At 35.1% G+C, this 27,986-nt stretch overlaps 2 protein-coding genes across 2 annotated transcripts; both read right to left on the minus strand.

Annotated features, from left to right (window-relative positions):
• Positions 1–487: 487 nt before the first annotated feature.
• LOC117343583 lies at positions 488–19,592 on the minus strand. The gene is made up of 7 exons (XM_033906008.1): positions 19,310–19,592; positions 12,488–12,575; positions 11,898–12,031; positions 4,630–4,720; positions 4,219–4,382; positions 2,581–2,707; positions 488–1,924 (listed from the first exon to the last, which is right to left on the minus strand). Exons 1-7 carry the CDS (start codon positions 19,459–19,461, stop codon positions 1,868–1,870), a joined length of 813 nt encoding a protein of 270 aa, XP_033761899.1. The 5' UTR covers positions 19,462–19,592; the 3' UTR covers positions 488–1,867.
• Positions 19,593–22,362: 2,770 nt separating this feature from the next.
• LOC117343154 lies at positions 22,363–27,609 on the minus strand. The gene is made up of 7 exons (XM_033905478.1): positions 27,351–27,609; positions 26,234–26,321; positions 25,650–25,777; positions 24,720–24,810; positions 23,620–23,738; positions 23,306–23,432; positions 22,363–23,136 (listed from the first exon to the last, which is right to left on the minus strand). Exons 1-7 carry the CDS (start codon positions 27,503–27,505, stop codon positions 23,080–23,082), a joined length of 765 nt encoding a protein of 254 aa, XP_033761369.1. The 5' UTR covers positions 27,506–27,609; the 3' UTR covers positions 22,363–23,079.
• Between the last annotated feature and the right edge of the window lie 377 nt (positions 27,610–27,986).

Consider the following 27,986-nt stretch of genomic DNA (forward strand, 5'->3'; position numbering starts at 1 on the left):
AATTACATCAGTTTGAATCATTTTTGACGATAATAAGACTGCATTTGAATCAGGAATATGATTTTATTAATGTGTCATTTGAAAAGATACATCCACTTATTCAACTTGCATTCAATCTTAATTTTGTTTTGTCTTTAACTGCATATCTGTATATTGCATTTACCGCTACATTGATCAATCACATACTTCATCTTGACCAGTAACGCCACCTGTCGCGTCATATCCGGGGCCAAAAGAATATTATACGGCTATGCCGAAAAATAACCCATACCCCTACTTTACTAAATACAAATTGTAGGGTGATGTAGTTAAAGTAAGGGCTAATATATTTTTTCTATAAATGCTGACCAGATGCAGATGCCTGTAATGGGAGTCACAATCGGATAGCTATATAATTAGTAGCCTTTCCGTATATTATACGAAATATTCTAGGAGATATAAATCTGTTGCATGCGAAGTCACCAGTATTAAAAACACTATCAAAAGGTACCATTGTCATTTGTCTTCTTTATTATGACATGATATATATAACATTTTTGAATGTTAAATAAAAATAAAAGTGCATTCTTCATTCCTAAATTTGTTTTATTGTATTTACCACAGGGAACTGAGAATTTCTTACAGTCCGCTTGTATTTTGATCTTCCCTAGTCTGTTTAGCACATGATTAAAATTCTGGATTAAAATTTGGTAATAATAACACCCCTCGACTCAATGTTCATTAATACGGAGGGTGTCATTTTTACCGAATTCTGTCTCTTCTCAACCCCCACCCCACAAAAAAATGAAATAAAAAAAAAAAGAATCTGAAAATGTGGTAATCATGATAAGTCCAAATAGACATAGACTGTAACAAATCCTCAGATCCCTGTGTTACGTCAGGCCTGGAAACCTCCTGTTTCTATTTAGTTAGATAGACATAGACTGTAACAAATCCTCAGGTCCCTGTGTTACGTCAGGCCTGGAAACCTCCTGTTTCTATTTAGTTAGATAGACATAGACTGTAACAAATCCTCAGGTCCCTGTGTTACGTCAAGCTTGGAAACCTCCTTTTCCTATTTTGTTATATAGCATGTACATAATAAATCATGGTCTTATAATAAAATTTTAATTAATTGCCTATATATACAAACAAAACGTTTATTAACAATGGACATTCCGAGTTTAAAGCTTTACAATAATCACATGCATAGCGGTTTATATTGACAATGATATTGATATTAGTTCTTTTCTCGAGAGGATAGAAGTATGATACTTTAAACATATTGGCGCAAACATTGATTAATCTATTCTGGAAACACTGTATTTATAATATGTACAACATATATATATCTTACGAAAGTCACATGTCCACAAAAAAACACTGTCCAGATAAATATTCTGGTATCAATTTCCTGAATCATATATATTGTATGTAAACATACCGTAAATACTTTAAATATTTCACAAGTGTAAGTAGGACCTTTGACCTTTTCATTTCAATGTTTCTAAAATGACGGAAAGTAGTGATCATTTTAACTTCAATCGTATTTAAAGTCAGTGCTGATGCTCTCATTCTATAAATATCTTAACAACAATACTTTATTACACAATTTTATTCCTTCAGATCTTTCCAGAGATGTGCATTTTTTGCGAGCAAATTAACTTGCATCCCGTAACAATTTCAGTGCTTGTAAATTGATGTAGTGATTTGAAGCATACACAAGTATCTATAAATATATATTATCAGTTATGATATCTACGAGTATTATTTACCAACCTATGAGCCCATTATACACAAAGCCTTGTCTGTTTGTTTTTGAGGTATATAACATCACACATGGAGGTATTAGATAGAGGTCATGTAGATAGAGTCAGATACATTTCCGTCACACTTTACTATAGCCTCCACGTTTACACTTCCCAATGGTGAACACAAAACCATCCTGAAAAAGCACGGAAAACAATAGAATTATCCTCAAACTACAGAACAAAAGCAAATAAATTCAATAAAATGTTTTGTTCAATTATGTTTTAGAAGGACTGACAAAATATTTAAGGTGAATCTGGAAAAAAATATTTTTTTTGCTTTCGAAAAAAGATTCATGCTAGCGCAAAAATAATGTTGATTTTTTTTTCTTTTTGTTAGGTTTTTATTTCCTTGTTCTATTTTCCTTACCGAAGGAAATGTTACAAAACAATACTTTGATACTATATGTAACATCTTTTCACACTAATGGCAAGCCAAGTTGTCATTCATGGAGCAATGTTGATTCAGTACTTGACCAAATTAAAAAAGTATATAAGATATCTCAAAATATCTAAGACATCTTATGTAACAAATATCTTGTATAAGTTGGTTGATTACTGGATCAGCATTGTTCCACGTGTAAAGGACAATTTGGCTGGCCAGACACTGTCATCACTTCACACCGACGTAAGGTAGATAGTACAGATACAGCTCCAAAATGCTTACACATAATAAATAATTAGGATTGTTTTCTCTAGGTGTTATTCCTTTTCTGGTTAAGAAATTCTTTCCTGTTGACAGCAATCTTTCGACAGATCAGAATGACGTCTGTCTGCTTCAGCTAGTACTTACCTTGACAAGGCCAGGTAAACTTCCCCAGAACGAGACATTAGGTACTACCTCTGTACCTTGAGCTTGGCGAACCATCTTCATAAATAAAATACCTCCAACCATGTACGAAAATCCTAGCGATAGAGCTCTGTAATGATAATAATGAAAGGCATTTTTTACGATCTTTCTGATTTGTGCTTAAACAGTTCATATCCCCTACCTGTCCCTATACATATAAAGAAAGTGAGATAGTCCAAATGAAAATATTATCAAAAAAACAAAAACAAAAACAAAAAACAAAACAAAAGAACAAACAAACAAACAAAACAAATAAAAAAAAACCCCACAATTATATAGTGAATACATGGCGTGTCATTTCAGAGCTTTACCGAAACATAAACATGACGACTTTGACTAACAATTTTGGCAAACATATGTCCCAAACATGTACGATATCTAGAAAAAAATCCAGTTTCACTCTGCAACATTAATGTAAAACACCTTAAGAACCTTTGTAAAACATCAGCTTCCTAAAACAACTATTATGGGATGATGAACCATTTCAAACTTTTAACCGAAATTTTAAACTGAAAATCTGCTCTAAATTAACTAAAAGTGAGAATACTATTTCCGGTTGTTCACTGCAACATTGTATAGATTAGAACCCACAAGACCATCTAAATTTTTGTATATATCAAAACATTCTTACGAAATTGTGGCTTCCTAATCGATGATCGTGTGAACGATCAGTAAATAAAAACCTCTAAACAACAGGGGGGACGGTCAGACGGACGCACACAAAACCAACCCATTGTTTGGACAGACAGACGCACACAAAACCAACCAAATGTTAGGACAGACGGATGTTCATAAAACCAACCCAAGGTTTTGACAGACAGACGCACACAACACCAACCCAAGGTGAGGACAGATGGACGAACACAAAACCAACCCAAGGTGTGGATAGACGGACGCAAACAAAACCAACCAAAGGTTTTGGACAGACGGACGCACACAAAACAAACCAAAGGTTTGGACAGACGGACGCACACAAAACAAACCAAAGGTTTGGACAGACGGACGCACATAAAATCAATCCAAGGTTTGGACAGACGGACGCACACAAAACAAACCAAAGGTTTGGACAGACGGACGCACACAAAACAAACCAAAGGTTTGGACAGACGGACGCACACAAAACTAACCCAAGGTTTGGATAGACGGACGCACACAAAACCAACCAAAGGTTTTGGACAGACGGACGCACACAAAACAAACCAAAGGTTTGGACAGACGGACGCACACAAAACAAACCAAAGGTTTGGACAGACGGACGCACACAAAACAAACCAAAGGTTTGGATAGACGGACGCACACAAAACTAACCCAATGTTTGGATAGACGGACGCACACAAAACCAACCCAAGGTTAGGACAGACGGACGCACACAACACCAACCCAAGGTTTGGACTGACGGACGCACCCAAATCCAACCAAAGGTGTTTGGTCGACAGACACGCAAGCAGACAAAACAACCCAAGGTTGTGTGGACGAATGGACGTAGACAAAAACCACTCTAAGGTTTTGGACGGACGAACGGATGCAGGCTAAATCCCCAACTTTTAGAAGTTACATGCAGCCTACCATATATGTACTTACACAATGACAAGTATGGTCCCAATACTGATACCACCTGAGGATCCTCCAGTGCTAGGCTGTGGACCGGGGTTTGGACCAGGGCCTTTGGTGGTTGTAGGGTCTGGTGGCGGAGGTCCGCCCCCACAACCGCCTGGACATGCGCATTTCGAGTTTGCGGTAAATAACTGTGTAAATACAATGTCACACTTATCATAACATGTAGTGCAGCATACAAATAAACTGCTTACAAAATTATACTTTTCATATTTGTAAAAACAAAAACTGAATTGGATGTGACTGGAATAAAGTGAACATTTATGCACTTTTACACGTGATCGATATTCTCAGTAGAAACTGTTATTCCGAGACCATGGAATTCAATTACGTATTGAGTTCCAATTAGTAAGGTATAGTTATAGAATATGGCCTTACGTAAGTGACGGATCCCGGAGCTGTCTCACCATCTGCGGATACTAGTGGGGGATCAGCCGTGGGGTTACATACCAATGTCACATCTGTTGTCCTGAAAAAATATCCCGTCAATAGCCATGTGTACAAGTAATGTCACGTCAATAGCCATGTGTACAAGTAATATCACGTCAATAGCCATGTGTACAAGTAATATCCCGTCAATAGCCATGTGTACAAGTAATGTCACGTCAATAGCCATGTGTACAAGTAATGTCACGTCAATAGCCATGTGTACAAGTAATATCACGTCAATAGCCATGTGTACAAGTAATATCACGTCAATAGCCATGTGTACAAGTAATGTCACGTCAATAGCCATATGTACAAGTAATGTCACGTCAATAGCCATATGTACAAGTAATATCACGTCAATAGCCATGTGTACAAGTAATGTCACGTGGATAGTCCATTGTACACGTAATATATCACGTCAATAGTCCATTGTACATGTAATATATCACGTCAACAGTCTATTGTACAAGTAATGTCACGTAGATAGTCCAGTGTACACGTAATATATCACGTCAATAGTCCATTGTACGTGTAATATATCACGTCAATAGTCCATTGTACATGTAATATATCACGTCAATAGTCCATTGTACAAGTAATGTCACGTGGATAGTCCATTGTACACGTAATATATCACGTCAATAGTCCATTGTACACGTAATATATCACGTCAATAGTCCATTGTACATGTAATATATCACGTCAATAGTCCATTGTACATGTAATATATCACGCCAATAGTCCATTGTTCATGTAATATATCACGTCAATTGTCCATTGTACACGTAATATATCACGTCAATAGTCAATTGTACATGTAATATATCACGTCAATAGTCCATTGTATATGTAATATATCACGTCAATAGTCCATTGTACATGTAATATATCATGTCAATTGTCCATTGTACACGTAATGTATCACGTCAATAGTCAATTGTACAAGTAATATATCACGTCAGTAGTCCATTGTATATGTAATATATCACGTCAATAATCCTTTGTACATGTAATATATCAGGTCAATAGTCCATTGTACATGTAATATATCACGTCAGTAGTCCATTGTATCTGTAATATATCACGTCAATAATCCTTTGTACATGTAATATATCACGTCAATAGTCCATTGTATATGTAATATATCACGTCAATAATCCATTGTATATGTAATATATCACGTCAATAGTCTATTGTATATGTAATATATCACGTCAATAGTCTATTGTATATGTAATATATCACGTCAATAGTCCATTGTACATGTAATATATCACGTCAATAGTCTATTGTATATGTAATATATCACGTTAATAGCCATGTGTACAAGTAATGTCACGTGGATAGTCCATTGTACACGTAATATATCACGTCAATAGTCCATTGTACATGTAATATATCACGTCAATAGTCAATTGTACAAGTAATGTCACGTGGATAGTCCATTGTACACGTAATATATCACGTCAATAGCCATGTGTACAAGTAATGTCACGTCAATAGTCAATTGTACAAGTAATGTCACGTCAATAGTCAATTGTATATGTAATATATCACGTCAATAATCCATTGTGCATGTAATATATCACGTCAATAGTCCATTGTACATGTAATATATCACGTCAATAGTCAATTGTATATGTAATATATCACGTCAATAGTCCATTGTACATGTAATATATCACGTCAATAGTCCATTGTACAAGTAATATATCACGCCAATAGTCAATTGTATATGTAATATATCACGTCAATAGTCCATTGTATATGTAATATATCACGTCAATAGTCCATTGTATATGTAATATATCACGTCAATAGTCCATTGTTCATGTAATATATCATGTCAATAGTCCATTGTTCATGTAATATATCACGTCAATAGTCCATTGTACATATACTATATCACGTAAATAGTCCATTGTACATGTAATATATCACGTCAATAGTCTATTGTACATGTAATATATCACATCAATAGTCCATTGTACATGTAATATATCACGTCAATAGTCTATTGTACATGTAATATATCACGTCAATAGTCCATTGTTCATGTAATATATCACGTCAATAGTCCATTGTATATGTAATATATCACGTCAATAGTCCATTGTTCATGTAATATATCACGTCAATAGTCCATTGTATATGTAATATATCACGTCAATAGTCCATTGTATCTGTAATATATCACGTCAATAGTCCATTGTATATGTAATATATCACGTCAATAGTCCAATGTATATGTAATATATCACGTCAATAGTCCATCGTACATGTAATATATCACGTCAATAGTCCATTGTATATGTAATATATCACGTCAATAGTCCATTGTACATGTAATATATCACGTCAATAGTCCATTGTACATGTAATATATCACGTCAATAGTCCATTGTACACGTAATATATCACGTCAATAGTCCATTGTACATGTAATATATCACGTCAATAGTCCATTGTACATGTAATATATCACGTCAATAGCCCATTGTATATGTAATATATCACTTCAATAGTCCGTTGTACATGTAATATATCACGTCAATAGTCCATTGTTCATGTAATATATCACGTCAATAGTCCATTGTATATGTAATATATCACGTCAATAGTCCATTGTACATGTAATATATCAAGTCAATAGTCAATTATACATGTAATATATCACGTCAATAGTTCATTGTACATGTAATATATCACGTCAATAGCCCATTGTATCTGTAATATATCACGTCAACAGTCCATTGTATCTGTAATATATCACGTCAATAGTCCATTGTATATGTAATATATCACGGCAATAGTCCATTGTATATGTAATATATCACGTCAATAGTCCATTGTACATGTAATATATCACGTCAATAGTCCATTGTTCATGTAATATATCACGTCAATAGTCCATTGTATATGTAATATATCACGTCAATAGTCCATTGTTCATGTAATATATCACGTCAATAGTCCATTGTATATGTAATATATCACGTCAATAGTCCATTGTTCATGTAATATATCACGTCAATAGTCCATTGTATATGAAATATATCACGTCAATAGTCCATTGTTCATGTAATATATCACGTCAATAGTCCATTGTATATGTAATATATCACGTCAATAGTCCATTGTATATGTAATATATCACGTCAATAGTCCATTGTATATGTAATATATCACGTCAATAGTCCATTGTATATGTACTATATCACGTCAATAGTCCATTGTACATGTAATATATCACGTCAATAGTCCATTGTACATATACTATATCACGTCAATAGTCCATTGTATATGTAATATATCACATCAATAGTCCATTGTACATGTAATATATCACGTCAATAGTCCATTGTACATGTAATATATCACGTCAATAGTCCATTGTTCACGTAATATTTCAATTTCTACTCAAGTTGGACTCGATGAAACTACCAAACTTAATCTGTTTCATTTGCTCATGAATTTGACCAGATTAACACTGATCAGTGCGGATGAATACATGGTTAAAATCCTTCCACGGAACTATTTCACTTTTTCTACATTGTTGTTATAAACATGGATTAATTATTAAAATTATCAAATTCATAATGTATTCTTGTATTTTATGAAAGACCAGATATGCTAGATACTTTTTTTTGACAAAATAATGCTGTCTTTAATCCTAAAATTGCGGACTATTTTACTCGACCGACAAGACATGTACAATCCGGAACTCCTCGGACTTTTCCGCATTTAGACTTGCACAAGCTACAAAATATTAATATCTAGACCGACTTTTTTATTCGAAAAAAAAACAATTGAAATATAAGGATTGAATCTAGATTTGGTCGATTTCATGGGGTCATGAATTTATATGTAATATATCACGCCAATAGTCCATTGTATATGTAATATATCACGTCAATAATCCATTGTATATGTAATATATCACGTCAATAGTCCATTGTATATGTAATATATCACGTCAATCGTCCATTGTACATGTAATATATCACGTCAATAGTCCATTGTACATGTAATATATCACGTCAATAGTCCATTGTACTTGTAATATATCACGTCAATTGTCCATTGTACATGTAATATATCACGTCAATAGTCCGTTGTACTTGTAATATATCACGTCAATTGTCCATTGTATATGTAATATATCACGTCAATAGCCCATTGTATCTGTAATATATCACGTCAACAGTCCATTGTACATGTAATATATCACGTCAATAGTCCATTGTATCTGTAATATATCACGTCAACAGTCCATTGTACATGTAATATATCACGTCAATAGTCCATTGTACATGTAATATATCACGTCAATAGTCCATTGTACATGTAATATATCACGTCAATAGTCCATTGTACATGTAATATATCACGTCAATAGTCCATTGTATCTATAATATATCACGTCAACAGTCAATTGTACATGTAATATATCACGTCAATAGTCCATTGTACATGTAATATATCACGTCAATAGTCCATTGTATCTGTAATACATCACGTCAATAGTCCATTGTATCTGTAATATATCACGTCAACAGTCCATTGTATTAGTAATATATCACGTCAACAGTCCATTGTATTAGTAATATATCACGTCAATAGTCCATTGTATCTGTAATATATCACTTCAATAGTCCATTGTATATGTAATATATCATGTCAATAGTCCATTGTACATGTAATATATCACGTCAATAGTCCATTGTATATGTAATATATCACGTCAATAGTCCATTGTATCTGTAATATATCACGTCAACAGTCCATTGTATTAGTAATATATCACGTCAATAGTCCATTGTACATGTAATATATCACGTCAATAGCCCATTGTATCTGTAAGATGTCACGTCAACAGTCCATTGTATTAGTAATATATCACGTCAATAGTCCATTTTATATGTAATATATCACGTCAATAGTCCATTGTATATGTAATGTATCACGTCAATAGTCCATTGTATATGTAATATATCACGTCAATAGTCCATTGTACACGTAATATATCACGTCAATAGCCCATAGTATATGTAATATATCACGTCAAAAGTCCATTGTACATGTAATATATCACGTCAATAGTCCATTGTATATGTAATATATCACGTCAATAGCCCATAGTATATGTAATATATCACGTCAATAGTCCATTGTACATGTAATATATCACGTCAATAGTCCATTGTATATGTAATATATCACGTCAATAGTCCATTGTACATGTAATATATCACGTCAATAGTCCATTTACATGTAATATATCACGTCAATAGTCCATTGTACATGTAATATATCACGTCAATAGTCCATTGTATATGTAATATATCACGTCAATAGCCCATAGTATATGTAATATATCACGTCAATAGCCCATTGTACATGTAATATATCACGTCAAAAGTCCGTTATATTGTTTTATGACATATTATATAATCAACTATATTTGTGAATTTTTAAACAAATTTTTAACCTCGTTAAACCCGACTCCTGCTATGTATATGTGGGCTTTTTTTTCTTTCGTTAGACTCGACCCCTACTCTAAAATAAAATTTGTGGAGATTTTCTCTCTCGTTAGACCCGACTCCTGGTCTATGTCACTAGTCTTTTTTTTAGCTCATGAAACTCCTGATTCCATGATTCCTGATCTAAATTTGCCCATTCGCTTACCTTTGTTGTATTTTACTTCGTGAGACCAGTTCCCTGGTCTATATTTGGGTATCGTTACCTCGTGAGGCCAGTTTCCTGGTCTATATTTGTGTATCCTTACCTCGTGAGACCAGCTTCCTGGTCTATATTTGTGTATCCTTACCTCATGGGACCAGTTCCCTGGTCTATATTTGTGTATCCTTACCTCGTGAGACCAGCTTCCTGGTCTATATTTGTGTATCGTTACCTCGTGAGGCCAGTTCCCTGGTCTATATTTGTGTATCCTTACCTCGTGAGACCAGCTTCCTGGTCTATATTTGTGCATCCTTACCTCATGGGACCAGTTCCCTGGTCTATATTTGTGTATCCTTACCTCGTGAGACCAGCTTCCTGGTCTATATTTGTGTATCCTTACCTCGTGAGACCAGCTTCCTGGTCTATATTTGGGTATCGTTACCTCGTGAGGCCAGTTCCCTGGTCTATATTTGTGTATCCTTACCTCGTGAGACCAGCTTCCTGGTCTATATTTGTGTATCCTTACCTCGTGAGGCCAGTTCCCTGGTCTATATTTGTGTGTCCTTACCTCGTGAGACCAGTTCCCTGGTCTATATTTGTGTATCCTTACCTCGTGAGACCAGTTCCCTGGTCTATATTTGTGTATCCTTACCTCGTGAGACCAGTTCCCTGGTCTATATTTGTGTATCCTTACCTCGTGAGACCAGTTCCCTGGTCTATATTTGTGTATCCTTACCTCGTGAGACCAGATCCTTGGTCTATATTTGTGTATGTTTACCTCGTGAGACCAGTTCCCTGGTCTATATTTGTGTATGTTTACCTCGTGAGACCAGTTCCCTGGTCTATATTTGTGTATCGTTACCTCGTGAGACCAGTTCCCTGGTCTATATTTGTGTATCCTTACCTCGTGAGACCAGCTTCCTGGTCTATATTTGGGTATCGTTACCTCGTGAGGCCAGTTCCCTGGTCTATATTTGTGTATCCTTACCTCGTGAGACCAGCTTCCTGGTCTATATTTGTGTATCCTTACCTCGTGAGGCCAGTTCCCTGGTCTATATTTGTGTATCGTTACCTCGTGAGACCAGTTCCCTGGTCTATATTTGTGTATCCTTACCTCGTGAGACCAGCTTCCTGGTCTATATTTGTGTATGTTTACCTCGTGAGACCAGATCCCTGGTGTATATTTGTTGATCCTTACCTCGTGAGACCAGCTTCCTGGTCTATATTTGTGTATCCTTACCTCGTGAGGCCAGTTCCCTGGTCTATATTTGTGTATCGTTACCTCGTGAGGACCAGTTCCCTGGTCTATATTTGTGTATCGTTACCTCGTGAGACCAGTTCCCTGGTCTATATTTGTGTATCCTTACCTCGTGAGACCAGTTCCCTGGTCTATATTTGTGTATCCTTACCTCGTGAGACCAGCTTTCTGGTCTATATTTGGGTATCGTTACCTCGTGAGGCCAGTTCCCTGGTCTATATTTGTGTATCGTTACTTCGTGAGACCAGTTCCCTGGTCTATATTTGTGTATGTTTACCTCGTAAGACCAGATCCCTGGTCGATATTTGTGTATTTAATGTGGACCTGGTTTAAAGTATCAACCTCAAAACCGACATTAGTAGCATCCCCGATCTGATAACTGGCGCTGCCGTCCGACAGTATCTGACACGCCTGAAATGATTAATACAATTAAAATAATATAGATGATTCAATTCACAGATTTTTACTTTTAGGGCATATTCATTAGTTTTGTTAATCGTTCTAATTTATCTCAGCTCTGTTTTCATTAACTTTGGAAATCTAACATTGACCAATCTGTTATGTTTTACCTATATTTGATTAAGGTTAAACCAGGTGCACAAACATATATAGTATGTACATTTGTATATGTAATGAAATATATATATATACATATTTAGATAATTCCATTGTTTTAATATATACATTGATGTATAGATGTTTCTGATATCATTCAATTATTTTTGTATGTACATTTCTGAAATCAGTCTATTATGTATTTGATATCAACATTTCTGATATCAATCCCTTTTTGGGATATAATATATTTCTAAGATCATTCCATTATTGTAATCAGAATTAAAACTTTATCAGATTGTCCATACTTACTGCTGCATTTGCACATGTTAATTCATTAAATGGGTAGCATAGGTTGAGGGAATATATCTGGCCGTCAACGCTAGCCATATCTTGGAACCTAGAAACAGAAAACGCAAAACATTTACTTCTCATGAATACAGTGCTGCATTTGAATTATTTCCGAAGTATGATAAACATATAATGATTTGATTACTACACGTAGTCACCCTGCTATTATAACTTAGTTAATAGTACAACTAGTCACCCTGCTATTAGAACTTAATTTAAAGTACAAGTAGTTACCCTCCTATTATAACTTAGTTAATACTACAAGAAGTCACCCTACTATAAGAACTTGATTTATACTACAATGTACATGTAATGACCCTACTATTAGAACTTAATTTATACTACAAGTAGTGACTCTACTATTAGAGATTAATTTATACTGCAAGTAGTGACCCTTCTATTAGAATTTAATTAATACTACAAGAAGTCACCCTACTATTAGAACTTAATTTATACTACAAGTAGTGACTCTACTATTAGAACTTAATTTATATTACAAGTAGTGACCCTACTATTAGAACTTAATTTATATTACAAGTAGTCACTCACCATTATAACTTAATTGATACTAGAAGAAGTAACCCTACTATTAGAACTTTGGAAATTATCCTTAAAATAGTGACCATGGTGATAATCGTTCGTAGTCCTGTTCGCGTTCTGTGTAAGCGTATGACCCGTTGCTCTATTTCAAGGTTCAGAATTTCGCTTCTTAATGTAAAACATCTTCTATTATATAATTTCACTTCTCTCTGTTCACCACATTTGAAATTGAATCCATCTTTTATTTATTTATTGATTTACGTTTTACCCTCGCTTGAACCTCGTGTGAATTAGAGCTTCATCAAATTTTCTTTCAGTTATTTTAGTTGCCAACTTTATGGACATTTTTGTCTTTGGTGTTATATCTTTCTGCTTGTTTTAAAAAACATATATAATCAAATAATGCAACTGATGAGAGCGTGAGAACTTGTGACGTCATCAATCGCAGCGGTCGCTATTGTTTACAGCTCAGGTAGACCAGATCGCCTTTAGTAATTTTATCATAGTTTTCGATAACAAACAAACGTGATATATGTCAGTAAGTAAGTTTAGGTTAGAAGCCAGAAAATTCTGTGCTCATTTTAAGTAGTATTTCTGCTGCAACGCGAGCTGCGATCATTTTCTAATCATGCCGGCCGGAAATGGTCAAGGAAACAATGAAACAAAGCCATCAAAATTTCCAATAGCGACCCAATCACAAGTCGTTATCGAGGACGTATGGTGAGTTAAACCAAGCAGTCAAACTCCTATTGGACTGAACCACGGACTTGTGAGATGTGTGACGAGGATGGTAGCAACCCAAACGCTAAGATAATGGAGTATGACCGGTTTCAGAAACACTTCGAACCGCATGTCTCGGAAAGGGGAAGAAAGAATACGAGTTTCTGAAACAATGTGACTTAATGTGGTTCTGCGCTCTATGTAAAGTTTCAGTGGAAAACACTTCCAAACAGAAAAAAAATAGCCGAGAAGAAATACGCAGAGCTCAAGTCAAACTATGAAGAAAGGACAAAAAATTTGGAAACCAGTTTTGCGGAACTTAAAGTCTTCCAAGAGGAAGTAACACACTCTACTCTAGCTGTACAATTAGCTCCCGTTCAGCGTAACCACGGAACAACAACTGCTGTGTTATAAGAAATTAATGTCAAAGAGAGGAGAGACAGCAAAAGGATCAAAAGATAGTAACTGAAGCTCTAATAACATGCAGGCCAACCAATGAAGCATTAGCCAGCATAGCTATCATCGTAAGGCTTAGAAAACTACAAAATGAAAAACAAAAGTAGTAGTTGCATTTGAATGTCTGAAACATTCGAAACATTATTTTTTTGAAAACCATATTTCAAGCCTTCAGAACAATAACAAAAGTGTATGAGAGAACTAGGTCGATCAATAATCCCACAAAATCCGAGAGATTAGAAGAAGCCGCTCTAAGCTAAGAGACGAAATGATGAAGAATCTTGGAGTTTCGTACATCGTATAAAAATCTCGCCATGGAATAGGGAAATTGTCAGGATCAAAACAAACAAAAACTGCAGAAAGCAAGTCAAAGAACATTTAAACGGCTTTTGTGCAAACGCCAACAGTCTTCTTTGGCTAATTGAAAACGAGGATCCTTAAAAAAACAAAACAAAAAACCCCATAGATATCGATATAACAGGAATCACTGAAATCTACCATAAGATTCCCCGATATTTACCAACTAAAGCTGAATTCTACAAACCGGGATATCAACCGTTTGTGAACAAGAATTATTCAAATCGCCATCGTGGTGTAGGTATATACTTAGGAGGATGTCCGTCCTGTTGAGGTAAATATAGAAAATCATTTTAAGGAAAGTATCTGGGCAACCATTTATTCACCTGGCTGTAAAAGTCTGATTGGATTTGTATACAGGAGTCCAATTCTGATAAGGAGAACAATGAAGAAATGTTTCAACTCATCAACAGTATCGCGTCAAACAAACAATATTCACATCTCCCTACATTAGAAGACTTTAATTACCCGGAAATAAAGAGGAATACTTATCTGAAGACGAAAACCCAGTGTGATTGTTTTGTTGAACTTCTCAGAGATAGCTACCGTTATCAACATGTCATGGAAAGGACACAATGAAGAAATGTTTCAACTCATCAACAGTATCACGTCAAACAAACAATATCCACGTCTTCCTATATTAGGAGACTTTCATTACCCGGTATAATACTAATCTGAAGACTAAACTCATTGTGATTGTTTCATAGAACTTTTCAGAGATAGCTACCGTTATCAATATGTCATTGAAAGGACACAATTTAGAAAAGGAAATAAGGCGGATATCCTTGACCTGGTCCTTACTAATGAAGTGGAAATGATAACTGATACTGAGGACAACTGTCCTACTGGAAACAGCGGCCATGCAATATCGTTTAAATACGCATTCCGGAGAAAGAAATACATAAAAACTAACCAAGGTTATAACTATAACAAGGGAAAGCATCAGAAATGAAAGAGGATTTAAGCAAAATAAATTGAAACATTCTTCAAAATCAAAATATCGAGAAAGCATATAGTTTGTTTGTTTGTTTGGGTTTTTTTGCGAACATTTTCAAAGCAACAGCAGATTTTATGCCAAAGAAAGGCAACTACTCCCATGGCAAATTATCACTTAGTAAAGAGGTCATAACGAAGATAAATTAGAAACCGAGGATGGCCACGATATTTGGAAACAAACTCATTGCAAACGTACCAGGAATATTCTAGACATAGAATCTAAATGAAATGGAGGATTAGGAAAGCAAGAAAAAAGACAAAAGAAAAAAACATAAAGCACCAACTATATTCAAACAACTGTTCACAACATTAGTGAGGCGACACTTGGACTATGTAGTATGTACATGAAACCCTTATAACTTGACAGATATTCAAATTATTGAAAGCGTTTCTCTTGTGCATCTGACTGACCCTCTCTTTCAGTTGAGGATAGAAACAGATGACATGAAGAACTGTTCTCTCGTAATCTGTAGGAATAGAACAAATGTTCCTTCTACCATTGATCAACCATGCGTGTCCAAGACAATCCAAATAACAGGTAACATATAATCAAATCCCTTTTGACACATTGTCCAATCGCCACACCGAAGTTTCTAAATTGGGTTCTTACAAGCGTTCAACTTGAAGCTGACTGAAATGAAAATTTGCCCCGAGTGGCCATTCTATGTCGGGTATTCAACCCATCCAACCGCTTAATTGGTCGTAATAAAAAGCTGCGGTTCGCGGGCTATTTGACAATTACAAAAAAAGAGGCAACTCTCCCCTTACCTAACCTTGTTTTTGACCACTTCAAGTTGTACGCTTCAGTGTGTTCTATTGACAAACCCAGTTGTGGCGACTGGACATGGTATTTGATAGACAACAAATGACATCTGTGATCAATATTTCTGGATATTTAACCTGTGGCCAGCAAAACAATATAATGTATTTTGTAACAGCTGTTTATGAACAACCTCCGCCATACAACACGAACTTAAAGTGGTTTCGCGATGCATTATCTTGTTTTCAATTGTTTATATGGTTACATGTATATCTATAGGTGAATGTAAAAAAATATAAGCTTAATCTATTTCACAACAATTGCGATTCAAGTTATATTGATTGATAGAAATCACTCTTGTAGGCCCGGATGGAAGCGTGGAGGTCTCTTACTGTGGGCAGAAACCGGAGTACACGAGGATTACCCGAGTAGTCGGGCAGGTGACTCGGTACCTTTTCACGCCCGATCGGTGAATCGAACCCCGACCGCCTAGGTGAAAGGCAAGTATGTTACACCACTATATTACCCAACCGCCAGATATTTATAGGTCTATACACTTTTCTTCTCAGACGAAAAATTAATTATCTCATTTTTAAATATAAAACCCTGAATGTGTCATCATATCTTAACTTATCGTGTCTATATGGCTTTATATTAGTTAATTATAACTCAATGAACTCATTATTTCACCTCAAAAATATTTCGACGATGGGAATACCTTTCTCTGAATGATAACTTATCAGTGTTTCTAGTTTTTTTTAAAATTAGATATGACGTATTAGTCATGTGAAATCGTGGTCTCGTGGTGTTGATTTGTTGACAAATGGAGGTCAAGGAGGTCACCGCGTACAATGGGATATATCTGGGGTATATAGTCATTGTTTACATTTATATCTCATGTATTTTCTTGTGATAGATATTCTCTATAACGTTCGACCAGTAATATTTATATAGTCTTGTGATAGATATTCTCTATAACGTTCGACCAGTAATATTTATATAGTCTTGTGAAATATATTCTCTATAACGTTCGACCAGTAATGTTTATATAGTCTTGTGAGAGATATTCTCTATAACGTTCGACCAGTAATATTTATATACATGTAGTCTTGTGATATATATTCTCTATAACGTTCGACCAGTAATATTTAAATAGTCTTGTGATAGATATTCTCTATAACGTTCGACCAGTAATGTTTATATAGTCTTGTGATAGATATTCTCTATAACGTTCGACCAGTAATATTTAAATAGTCTTGTGATAGATATTCTCTATAACGTTCGACCAGTAATATTTATATAGTCTTGTGATAGATATTCTCTATAACGTTCGACCAGTAATATTTATATAGTCTTGTGATAGATATTCTCTATAACGTTCGACCAGTAATGTTTATATAGTCTTGTGATAGATATTCTCTATAACGTTCGACCAGTAATATTTATATAGTCTTGTGATAGATATTCTCTATAACGTTCGACCAGTAATATTTATATAGTCTTGTGATAGATATTCTCTATAACGTTCGACCAGTAATATTTATATAGTCTTGTGATAGATATTCTCTATAACGTTCGACCAGTAATATTTATATAGTCTTGTGATAGATATTCTCTATAACGTTCGACCAGTAATATTTATATAGTCTTGTGATAGATATTCTCTATAACGTTCGACCAGTAATATCTATATAGTCTTGTGATAGATATTCTCTATAACGTTCGACCAGTAATATTTATATAGTCTTGTGATAGATATTCTCTATAACGTTCGACCAGTAATGTTTATATAGTCTTGTGATAGATATTCTCTATAACGTTCGACCAGTAATATTTATATAGTCTTGTGATAGATATTCTCTATAACGTTCGACCAGTAATATTTATATAGTCTTGTGATAGATATTCTCTATAACGTTCGACCAGTAATATTTATATAGTCTTGTGATAGATATTCTCTATAACGTTCGACCAGTAATATTTATATAGTCTTGTGATAGATATTCTCTATAACGTTCGACCAGTAATATTTATATAGTCTTGTGATAGATATTCTCTATAACGTTCGACCAGTAATATCTATATAGTCTTGTGATAGATATTCTCTATAACGTTCGACCAGTAATATCTATATATACTAATGATACAGATATTCGCTATTACTTTCGACCACTTATACTTATATAATCTAGTAATATACTAATATATTCTCTATTACGTTGGACTTTTTATATGTATATATACTAATGATACAGATATTTCGCTATTACTTTCGACCACTGGTTTTGGTTTTGTTTGCTTGCGTACATCTACTGCCTACAATTTTGATGTGATATATCAAAATGGTTGCCTTTTACGACACAGAAACTATTCAGAGTACATGTTCCACCCCAATATCAGCCCTGTTTTAGTTTCTGCTATTTCTCCTTCATCTAAGAGTAGTGTATTATTTTGAACTGTATTCAATTACATGCTATTATTTCCCTAATATTGTTAGGAAGATATGTAATGTTAACAACATATGAGATTATATAGATTATTCGTGTAAAGTTTAAAATTGATAGTGTCTTTTAATTTGTAATTTGTTTAAAGTTATGTGTTTAAACAATACACCTATTTATCACAGTTCCTTTTTTCATTAACCCTGAAATTTAAAAGTAACAATCATTTAGAATTAGAAATTCACCTTTTAATACAATTACTACCAACACTAAACAATCCTATGTTGCTCTTGAGGAAAGGAAAGTTAGTGTTTATATTTGTAATCGGTTTTGTTAACGAGGTTGTCATAACTTGAGAATGTAAAAAAGTAACTAATCGATAATGGATATGTGAGTGTGCATCCCGAGTTTCCTCTGGCCCTAACACCATGTCATGGCATGGTGTAAGGGGACAGAAGAAACTCGGGCAAGTGAGTGTGGTATGAATTATGAATATAGGTAAATACATCATACATTGCTGTTCCATCTTGTTTGCCAAGTGTAGAAACATCAACATCTCCACTGCCGTCGTCCATTGTACAGGAACATAAATCTCTCTGTGTACATGTTAGTGCGCATGTCCCAGACACTAGGGATAAACACACCATATAAATTGTCCAGTTCATGGTAAACCGTGAAATTCACCCCTCGTCAGAATAACAAAACTCGCAGTAATCCAATCTGTTATAAAGCGAACACCAAGTGGTACTATTACACAGTATATAAACGTTTCGGTGGCATACCTATCGGTACAGTGATGCGAGTTGCAGATAACAACACGGATTTATTTACATGGTCGTCCAAGTCACATGAATGCTCTAGCCTCTAAATAGATTACAATTATTTATCTATAAAATGTTTGCAGTGTTGTCCTAATTATACACATTCAAATTATTGGCAGGTTGTTCGTTATGCGAATGACGTAGAGTCCTTCTTGGTTGGTCAAACAGTAAAAACGAGACACCAGGAAGCTTACTACTAATCTCGTATAATGTAGCCTTGTGAATTGTTAAACAGTAGTGTTGGGTATTTTTCTATTAAAATAGATGATCTAACACGAGTGTAAATGTAATACGGGTTCAGTCATTTGATGAATCTTTGATATCATATTTATCACATGATTAACCATTGCATCATATCACACAACTCCTATCAGGATACCAAATAACAGTAATTATTTAATCTAATGAGTGGAAACCGTACACTCAAATTCAGATTGGACATAGATTTAATAAATAAATAAATAAATAGATGAAATAAACAAATAGATAAATTAAATGAATAAGTAATATTGGTTGTCATTTTGTCATAGTTTTTATTTTGATAATGGTATCACAAACGATACAAATCACCTCGCAATAAACAACATATGTATAATTTTGAAAACTTGTTCCTGTTCAAGACGATTAAAGTAAAAATACAACTGAACAGTGTAAGACGTGAATGCCCCCTATATATAGAAATTCTCCTCAGAAATGAACGTGGGAGAGCTGATGAAATTAAATTTGAGTGAACGAAACAAAGGGCAACAACTCTGTAAATAAGTGCACCTGAGCAAACACATGTACAAAGTGTAATTGAATTCTGTAGCGCTGAATATAGAACCTGCACTCATACGATATATTATCATGATACAATCATATTTCAAGTTTCATGAAATTCCATTGACGAATAAACTTTTGAGAGTGCTGACAAAATGATATTTGTGTGAAAAAGAAACCTAAGAACACTTGCTCTGTAAATAAGGGAGCACTGTATCTGAAACCAGACCGCATATGAGATGTTGAGAAATGAACTCGTGAGAGCGCAAACAATGAGTGAAATAAATTAAGGGCAATAACTCTGTAAATAAAGAAGTTTGAGTCTTGAAACTAAAACTCCTCCGAGATGTTATCATAGTCAAGGCATGTGACCAATTCCATAAGATTCCCTTGCGAAATGAATTCGTGAGAAAACTGACAAAACGTTTGCAAGGGGATATTAATTCTGATGAAGTGTCGAGTGAGAACTAGGAAAGGTAGACGGTCGACCCCCCCCCCCCCCCCCCCCCCCCCCCCCCCCCTTAGATTAACCACTACTATGGACGAAACAGCTGCATGGCGTATTTAATTTATTTATGGCTCTAGTACATCTAAATGTACCTGTTATATTCGGTTTGATTTTTAATGAAAAGTGCTAATGTCTTTTTTGTACAGTGTAACACCCCTACCTAAGATGTTAACATGTCATAGGTGATTCGTTATTCAATGCCTTGTTCCCTTTTTCACGATTTCCCTGACAGATGACAACTACTGATGGAGAAATTAAAAACACAAGGTTTCGAGAGATTCATGTTGATTAAGACCATCGACCATTTTATATTTGTCTCATGATCTCGTTTGTCAATGTTCTATTTCCTTATGTGATAGTGAGGTGCTAGTTGATATCCTGTTTAAAGTTGTCAACACCCTAGTTCTCTAGCCTTATTGTCGTCACCTCGGGTCGAAAAGACGAAAGTCAAGGTTTTTAATCTTCATCTTTTCGCCACGAAGAGGCTTACGACTAGGGGCGAAAAGACGAAATGACAAAATAAATGAACCCAAAAAGACGAGAATTAAAGTCGCTAATTTGCGTGTATTTATTTTGTATTTTCGTGTGTGAGCAAAAAGACGAAAGGACAAAATGACACAAATCAACTACCGTACTTATCTGATTAATGGCATATCATTATATATTATCCTGAATGTATATTTATGGAAATGGTAAATGGTATTTGGCAGCCATCATTACATGATCTTTTGACTGTTTGAAATTCATCATTACAAAAGTGTACTTAAACACAATGAGATCGTGTGGTGTATACAGACTTTCATCGGCCGCTTACTTCGATCCGTGCTTGCAACGTTATCCGTTTAACAAGCGTGAAGATTTCAATTTTCCTGAATTTGTAACTTTACATTTCTTGAGAGGAACACACCCGCTTCTCCTACCTACGGTGTTAACGTATTTCTTAGTTTCATTATCGTGAAACCGCGACAACTAAAAAAGCATAGGAAAATTGTGATCGAATTATTATCTCCTTTTGATATATTCTATTTTATTGTGCGATATGAAGTCAGATGTGTCCGATGGATGATGATATGGCTAGCGGTTCCGTTGTCACATCCAAATACTTATTTTGAGAATGTGTCCTAACCTAGATTTGTATGGCGAGGTCCTCGATGAAAAGAGAAGATGCTTAATCTTCAGGGACATCTGGTCTTATCTGCCTTGTACTTTCTGAGGTCTCCATGCAATTTTGTAATTTCGTTCGTATTTTGTTCTCGCTGTATCGATTTTAAGTTAGAAGTATAGTTTCATCACTTAGTCGGTATTCTCTCTTCTGTTCATACTTTATTTAGCCATTTGTATCAATTATATATTACCTCATTTTCGTATTAGGTTTGTCGTTATAATGTATAAACGTATGTTCGTATGTTGATTTCTGCATGACATTTACAGTAGCAATAGTTCCAACAATGATTAAAACATAACACAACACATCGATATGCAAGAATGACAATCCGGTGTTGTTTATTTAAGTATCCCACCATACTCACTAAATATAAATAAATACAAAGTTAAGATACATGGATATGACAACCACGTTTAACTTAATGACGTATTTAAAGACATGAAAATCATTAGCATACAATTTACTTGAAAAGGACAATCAAATACTTATTTGAGTATACTCCGATGATAGACACCAACAACAATACTTAATTACATGTATACGTTTAAAGAAAATACTAACTACAGTTGAAGCTAAATCAACATAATTAATCTGTATCTGTCTTTATCAGTGTAAAACAGACTTAGGTTTTGGAAACAGAGTTGAGTAATTGTCCTGCAGTACCACAGGGAAAAACCACAGGGAGATTCCGGATATTAAGAAAGCAAATAAGAATGGTGACCATCTTGAAAATGATCTCTTACCTACGGGTGTCAATAATTTGTTTCATCCTAACTACACTTAGCCTTGTTCACAAACACAGCGCTATCATTCGTTCTATCCCACTTGTCATTTTGAGGGCTTAAGTGACTTACATCTGACTTTGACCAGTTGTGTATTCATTGCCAGTGTCGTCTATGTAGCAGAAGACGCTTACTGTTTCGGAACGCATCGTCTTGTTCTCTCTGTTGCTTTAGCAATGGTGTCCACGCTTCTTCGTAATCTGCCATAGTTTTAGCGATTTTGACTTGGAATTACGGTTGCACAGTTGTTATATTTCGTTGTACCGACCTCTCCTACACATGCTTACTGTAAAAACAAATCCCTCCTACAAATAAAACAAATTCCTTTAGGATGTTTTACACTTGTTTCTTTTATTTCATTGTAATTCAATATTTCATCTATTGCATGATAAAGGATAAGGGACTTGTCTCGTCTTCTCTAAGGACAATGTTATATCATTACTGATGGATCATGCCATCTGGTCATACACTTACCTTGACAAGGCCGGGAAAACTTCCCCAGAACGAGACATTAGGAACAACCTCTTTGCCCTGGGCATGGCGAACCATCTTCATATATAAAATACCTCCAACCATGTATAAACATCCGAGTGATAGAGCGCTGAAAGAAGTATCATTACTTCAACAATCACCTGCTTTATATTAAAGTATTAAATCATTGCGGCTTGAATTCGTGAAAATGTAGTTCCGATATATATATAGTATGCTTGTTTTAGATTTCAGACTATCAGAATAACATTATAAATAAGTAGGAAGATAAATATATTTATGATTTTACATGTACGTACACAATGATGATAATGGTCCCTACGCTGAAAGTCACTGTAGACCCTGCTTTGTTAGGCCGTGGTCCTGGACCACCGTCACACTGACCTGCACAGCCACATTTTGAGTACAGCAGGAATTCCTTGTACATGAAAGATATTAATATGCTTTACAATATTACATGCAAAAAAAAAACAACTAACAACAACAAACAAACAAAAAATAATAATGAAACACACACACACACCCACACACACACACACACACACACACACACACACACACCCACACACAGAATTACCTAAAATACAATAAGTCAATTATTCTCCTTATTTGCTGATTTTATAAACAGATTATTGAATTACAGATAACATGCAGAACAGGATCGTATAAATGTACCTAGTTATTTTACAAATACACAGGCATTTGATAATCATTAATAATTAATTGGTTCATATGTTTTAAACATTTGATACAAAAATCTTAAAATAAAGTTTGAAATAATCAATATCTTCGTTTGACAATACATTATTAAATGCACTTCTCAGCAAGTTAAATCAAAGTCTGGTGAATTATGTGGATACATAAAGAAATTTATACCCATATTAGATATCAAATGACACCATAATTCGTCTCGACCATATACAGTCTTATCATAGTGAAGAATTATATGTATTATAGTATCACTGTATAACATACCACAGTAGTGCCATAATCTGGTGGTGTTCAACACGCGAGAAATTACACATACTATAAGATTACAATAAATATTTCTATAATACTGGGGGTATTACGTAGAAAATGTGATTCTGTATAATAATGAATGGACTTAAATCTGGCATAAAAGCTATCTTGGCGTATGTTTTAACTATATATATCATGTAGATACATAATGAAATATTAACAAATCAATTGATATTATACAGCAAACTACATTATAGTACCAGGGTATATTATTGTGTGCAGACAGTCCTGATCCTTACCTTAATGCCTCTGTAACTGAAGCAACGCAATACAGGCTGGCTATAAAATCATACTATATTGATGTTACTATGACAATACTCAAACTATCACTTTCTTACTTAACTATACATCTGAGATTTGGCATAGATAGGAGTATTACATAGGAATTAGATCCGGGAGCTGTTTCCCCGTTGGCGGTAACCAGTGGAGGGTCAGCTGAGGGACTGCAGATCATCCTCACGTCGGTGGTCCTGAAAACATGTCGTCAGTTTCATCAACATTCCGATGGCGGTAATAGTATCAAGTGGGTAACTTTAATTTCTGAAGAAAAATACATATGAGTCGATTCGTGTTTGTAATTGTTAAAAATACTATTTGTAGTTAGTGTAGCACCTTTAAGAAGCATTTCCATTGAAAAGCATTAGAGGATTAAAGGAAATGATCTTAGCTGAGAAGCTTCCCTTTAATTATACATTGTATAATGCTTTCACGTGGACAATTTAAATTATTTTCTTACACAAGGGATGTGAAAGTTGGACCAGAAATAAAAATTAAGAAGAGGTCATACCGGCAAGACTATCCTCCAAAGTACAACCTACACGTCCTAGAACTATTTAAACTGTTTCAAAATGAACTTATTTCAAATGACAATCGTGACTGTTGATATGTACTTCTAAGAGGTTATATCACAATATGATATAACGCCTTTAACAATATCTGTTTCTCAACTGTTTCAAATATGACGTCTCCATTTGAAGCATCACTTACAAACGCTATGTGTAAAAGACGGCCTCCAAACTGCGTTATGCGCATTAGAGAACAACAAATTAGTACGTCTTGTTAATATACAGCTCAACATCAAATTGACTTCAGTCTTCTTAGAAATGACAGATATCTTTGTCATTTAAGCGATAAAAAGAAACTTCACATGCAAGAACACATGCGGGCGAATGACTCTTAGTAATGGATAAATTATACACTGAAGAGAGTATACATCAGTGATGCTGGGGAACAAAAGAGTGTGACTCCAGAAGGGAAATAGTGTTTAACGAAATAAATAAAGAGGAGAATGATCTAGATCTGGCGTTACTTTATGACCCCAGCAACGTCGACACTGGTGTACTTGATATGGACCTGATCCAGCGTGTCCGTCTCAAAGCCAACGTTGGTTGCATCTCCTATCGCGTAACTGGATCCGTCAAGCGAAATCTGGCAAGCCTGTATGATGGAACAGATAATACCAAAATTATATTCCATGTCTTGTAATATTAATTTAAATGAATAAAAAATAAATTAAAAAAAAAAAAATTATATTCCATACATAAAAGGATACTTGCAGAGCCACGTCAATAAGGACAAAGGTGTTCACAAGATAGCATTTATTAAACCACCTGAAGTTCATTTCCTAACCTCGAAATATCAGTAGTTTCGTTTAAGAGTGATCTTCGCACTAATGAGATATCAAAATTACTACTCGTAATATGGATCGAAACCATGGGCTTTGTATATGCCGTTGTTGTTGCATATTAGTCAAACATCTACTTTCAATAGCTTGATATGGAGTTTGTATAGGTATTGATGAAACATCTACTTTCAATATCTGGTTTTGGAGTTTGTATAGGTATTGGTGAATTTACTTTCATTAGCTGGTTATAGAGCATGCCGTATACTTACTGCTGTGTTTACACACGACTTCTCGTTAAATGGGTAACACAAATTAAGGGAATACTCTAACCCATCCGCAGCGATCATGTCTTGGAACCTGTGAAAAGAAAAACGATACTAATATTGTTATTCATAGTGTCAATTTTCAGTCTCTTTTAAGGTAAGCCTGCTTTTGATAGCGCATACTTTGGATATCAACATGTCCCAGCTAATAAGATATTCAAAGACCAGTCCCCATTATCACGATTTCCGTTACAGATGCCGACTAATGACGGAAAACCAGCATCTAAAGGTTTCGAGAGATGCATGTTGATGAAGATTTTAGGGGAACTTTTAAAGTCATAATCTCATTAGGAAATATCATATTTCCTTGTACGGTATACTTCAGACGTGTTGGGTGTTATGTTGACATGTTCCGTTGTCACCTTCCTGGTTCTCATTTTGAGAATGTGAATTAACCCGAATTTGATCGAGATTTGCCTCAAGAAGAAGAAGAAGAAGAATAGCTTACCTACGAAAACAACAGGGTTCGTTTAGGACGATCGACATTGCTTACAAGAATGAGCCAGCAAGAGCATATCCAAGAAATATAAGTCTCTGTGCCAACCCAAGGTTTCTTTGATATGCTGCAGGCAAATTGGAGTGACACAATTAAACTGTAAACGAAATAACCTCAATTTAAATGACTAGAATGTCGCGGTTTTGGGAGAGACGCCATAACCTTCCTCTCAAGGAGGAAAGCTCCTCAGATGCCAAAGGTGAGGCATTGACAAAGGAGATATTGGAATGAAAAAGAGTTTAGAGAGAAGAGATGGATATCCCAAAAGTTTGCTCTTTCGAATCATGTAATGGCCGAGACATTAAGGACACAATTTGTCGTTACTGCTGGGACAAATAGACTGGCATACAAAAGTCATATACTGAACTCTTCTTGTCGCCCGCCCTCGATACCCCACGGATTCCGTTCATTTTCGCTCTCTGCGACCCTGGATTTTTTTTTTAAGCTTTATCCTTAAGATGGCGGTGATCGAACCTTAAATAATTTGCCATTGCATAGTCCATTGGTTCAAAGAACTAGAGCGAACTTAATCTCTGGAATATCGAGGAATGCTATCGACATGCTTACATTGCTGTTCCGTCCTGGTTACCAAGTGTAGAAACATCAACGTCCCCACTGCCGTCGTCCATTTTACATGAACACAAGTCTTTCTGTGTACAGGTCAGTGCGCATGTCCCCGACACTAGGACCAAACACACAAACAATAAACTTTCCCTGTTCATGGTATACCGGGAATATGAAAACACGACGTTTCAAAATTTACATGAATCACGGGGGTACGAATCAAACAGCTTGAAATATCCATACAGCGACATTATAACTTTAGTCTGTATACAGTATACAATAAGTTTATACTGGTATCTGATAGATGTACACATAGATACTGTAGATAAAGGGTACCTGTTATCTCAGTCTCGTTTATCTTTTAAGTACTGTATAACACTAGAGATTGTCTTACGTCATTGGTCACGTACGGTCAATTGTCTTTATAACGTGATGTAAAAAAAATATTGAAATATAAAAAATATAAGTGAGTAATTTACCTTTACATGCGCCCGAAATAAAAAGTTATACTAGTAACCTGTACTATACCTTCAAAATCCAAGGGTTCCGCCCTGAACATACTCATATCTTGTATCTACGGAACTATACAGCACCTGTGATCTGTTTGACTAACTAAAGCAAAGGGAAGCACAGGTGAGA

This window comes from Pecten maximus, chromosome 15 (assembly GCF_902652985.1).
Source record: "Pecten maximus chromosome 15, xPecMax1.1, whole genome shotgun sequence".
In the NCBI taxonomy this organism is placed as follows: domain Eukaryota; kingdom Metazoa; phylum Mollusca; class Bivalvia; order Pectinida; family Pectinidae; genus Pecten; species Pecten maximus.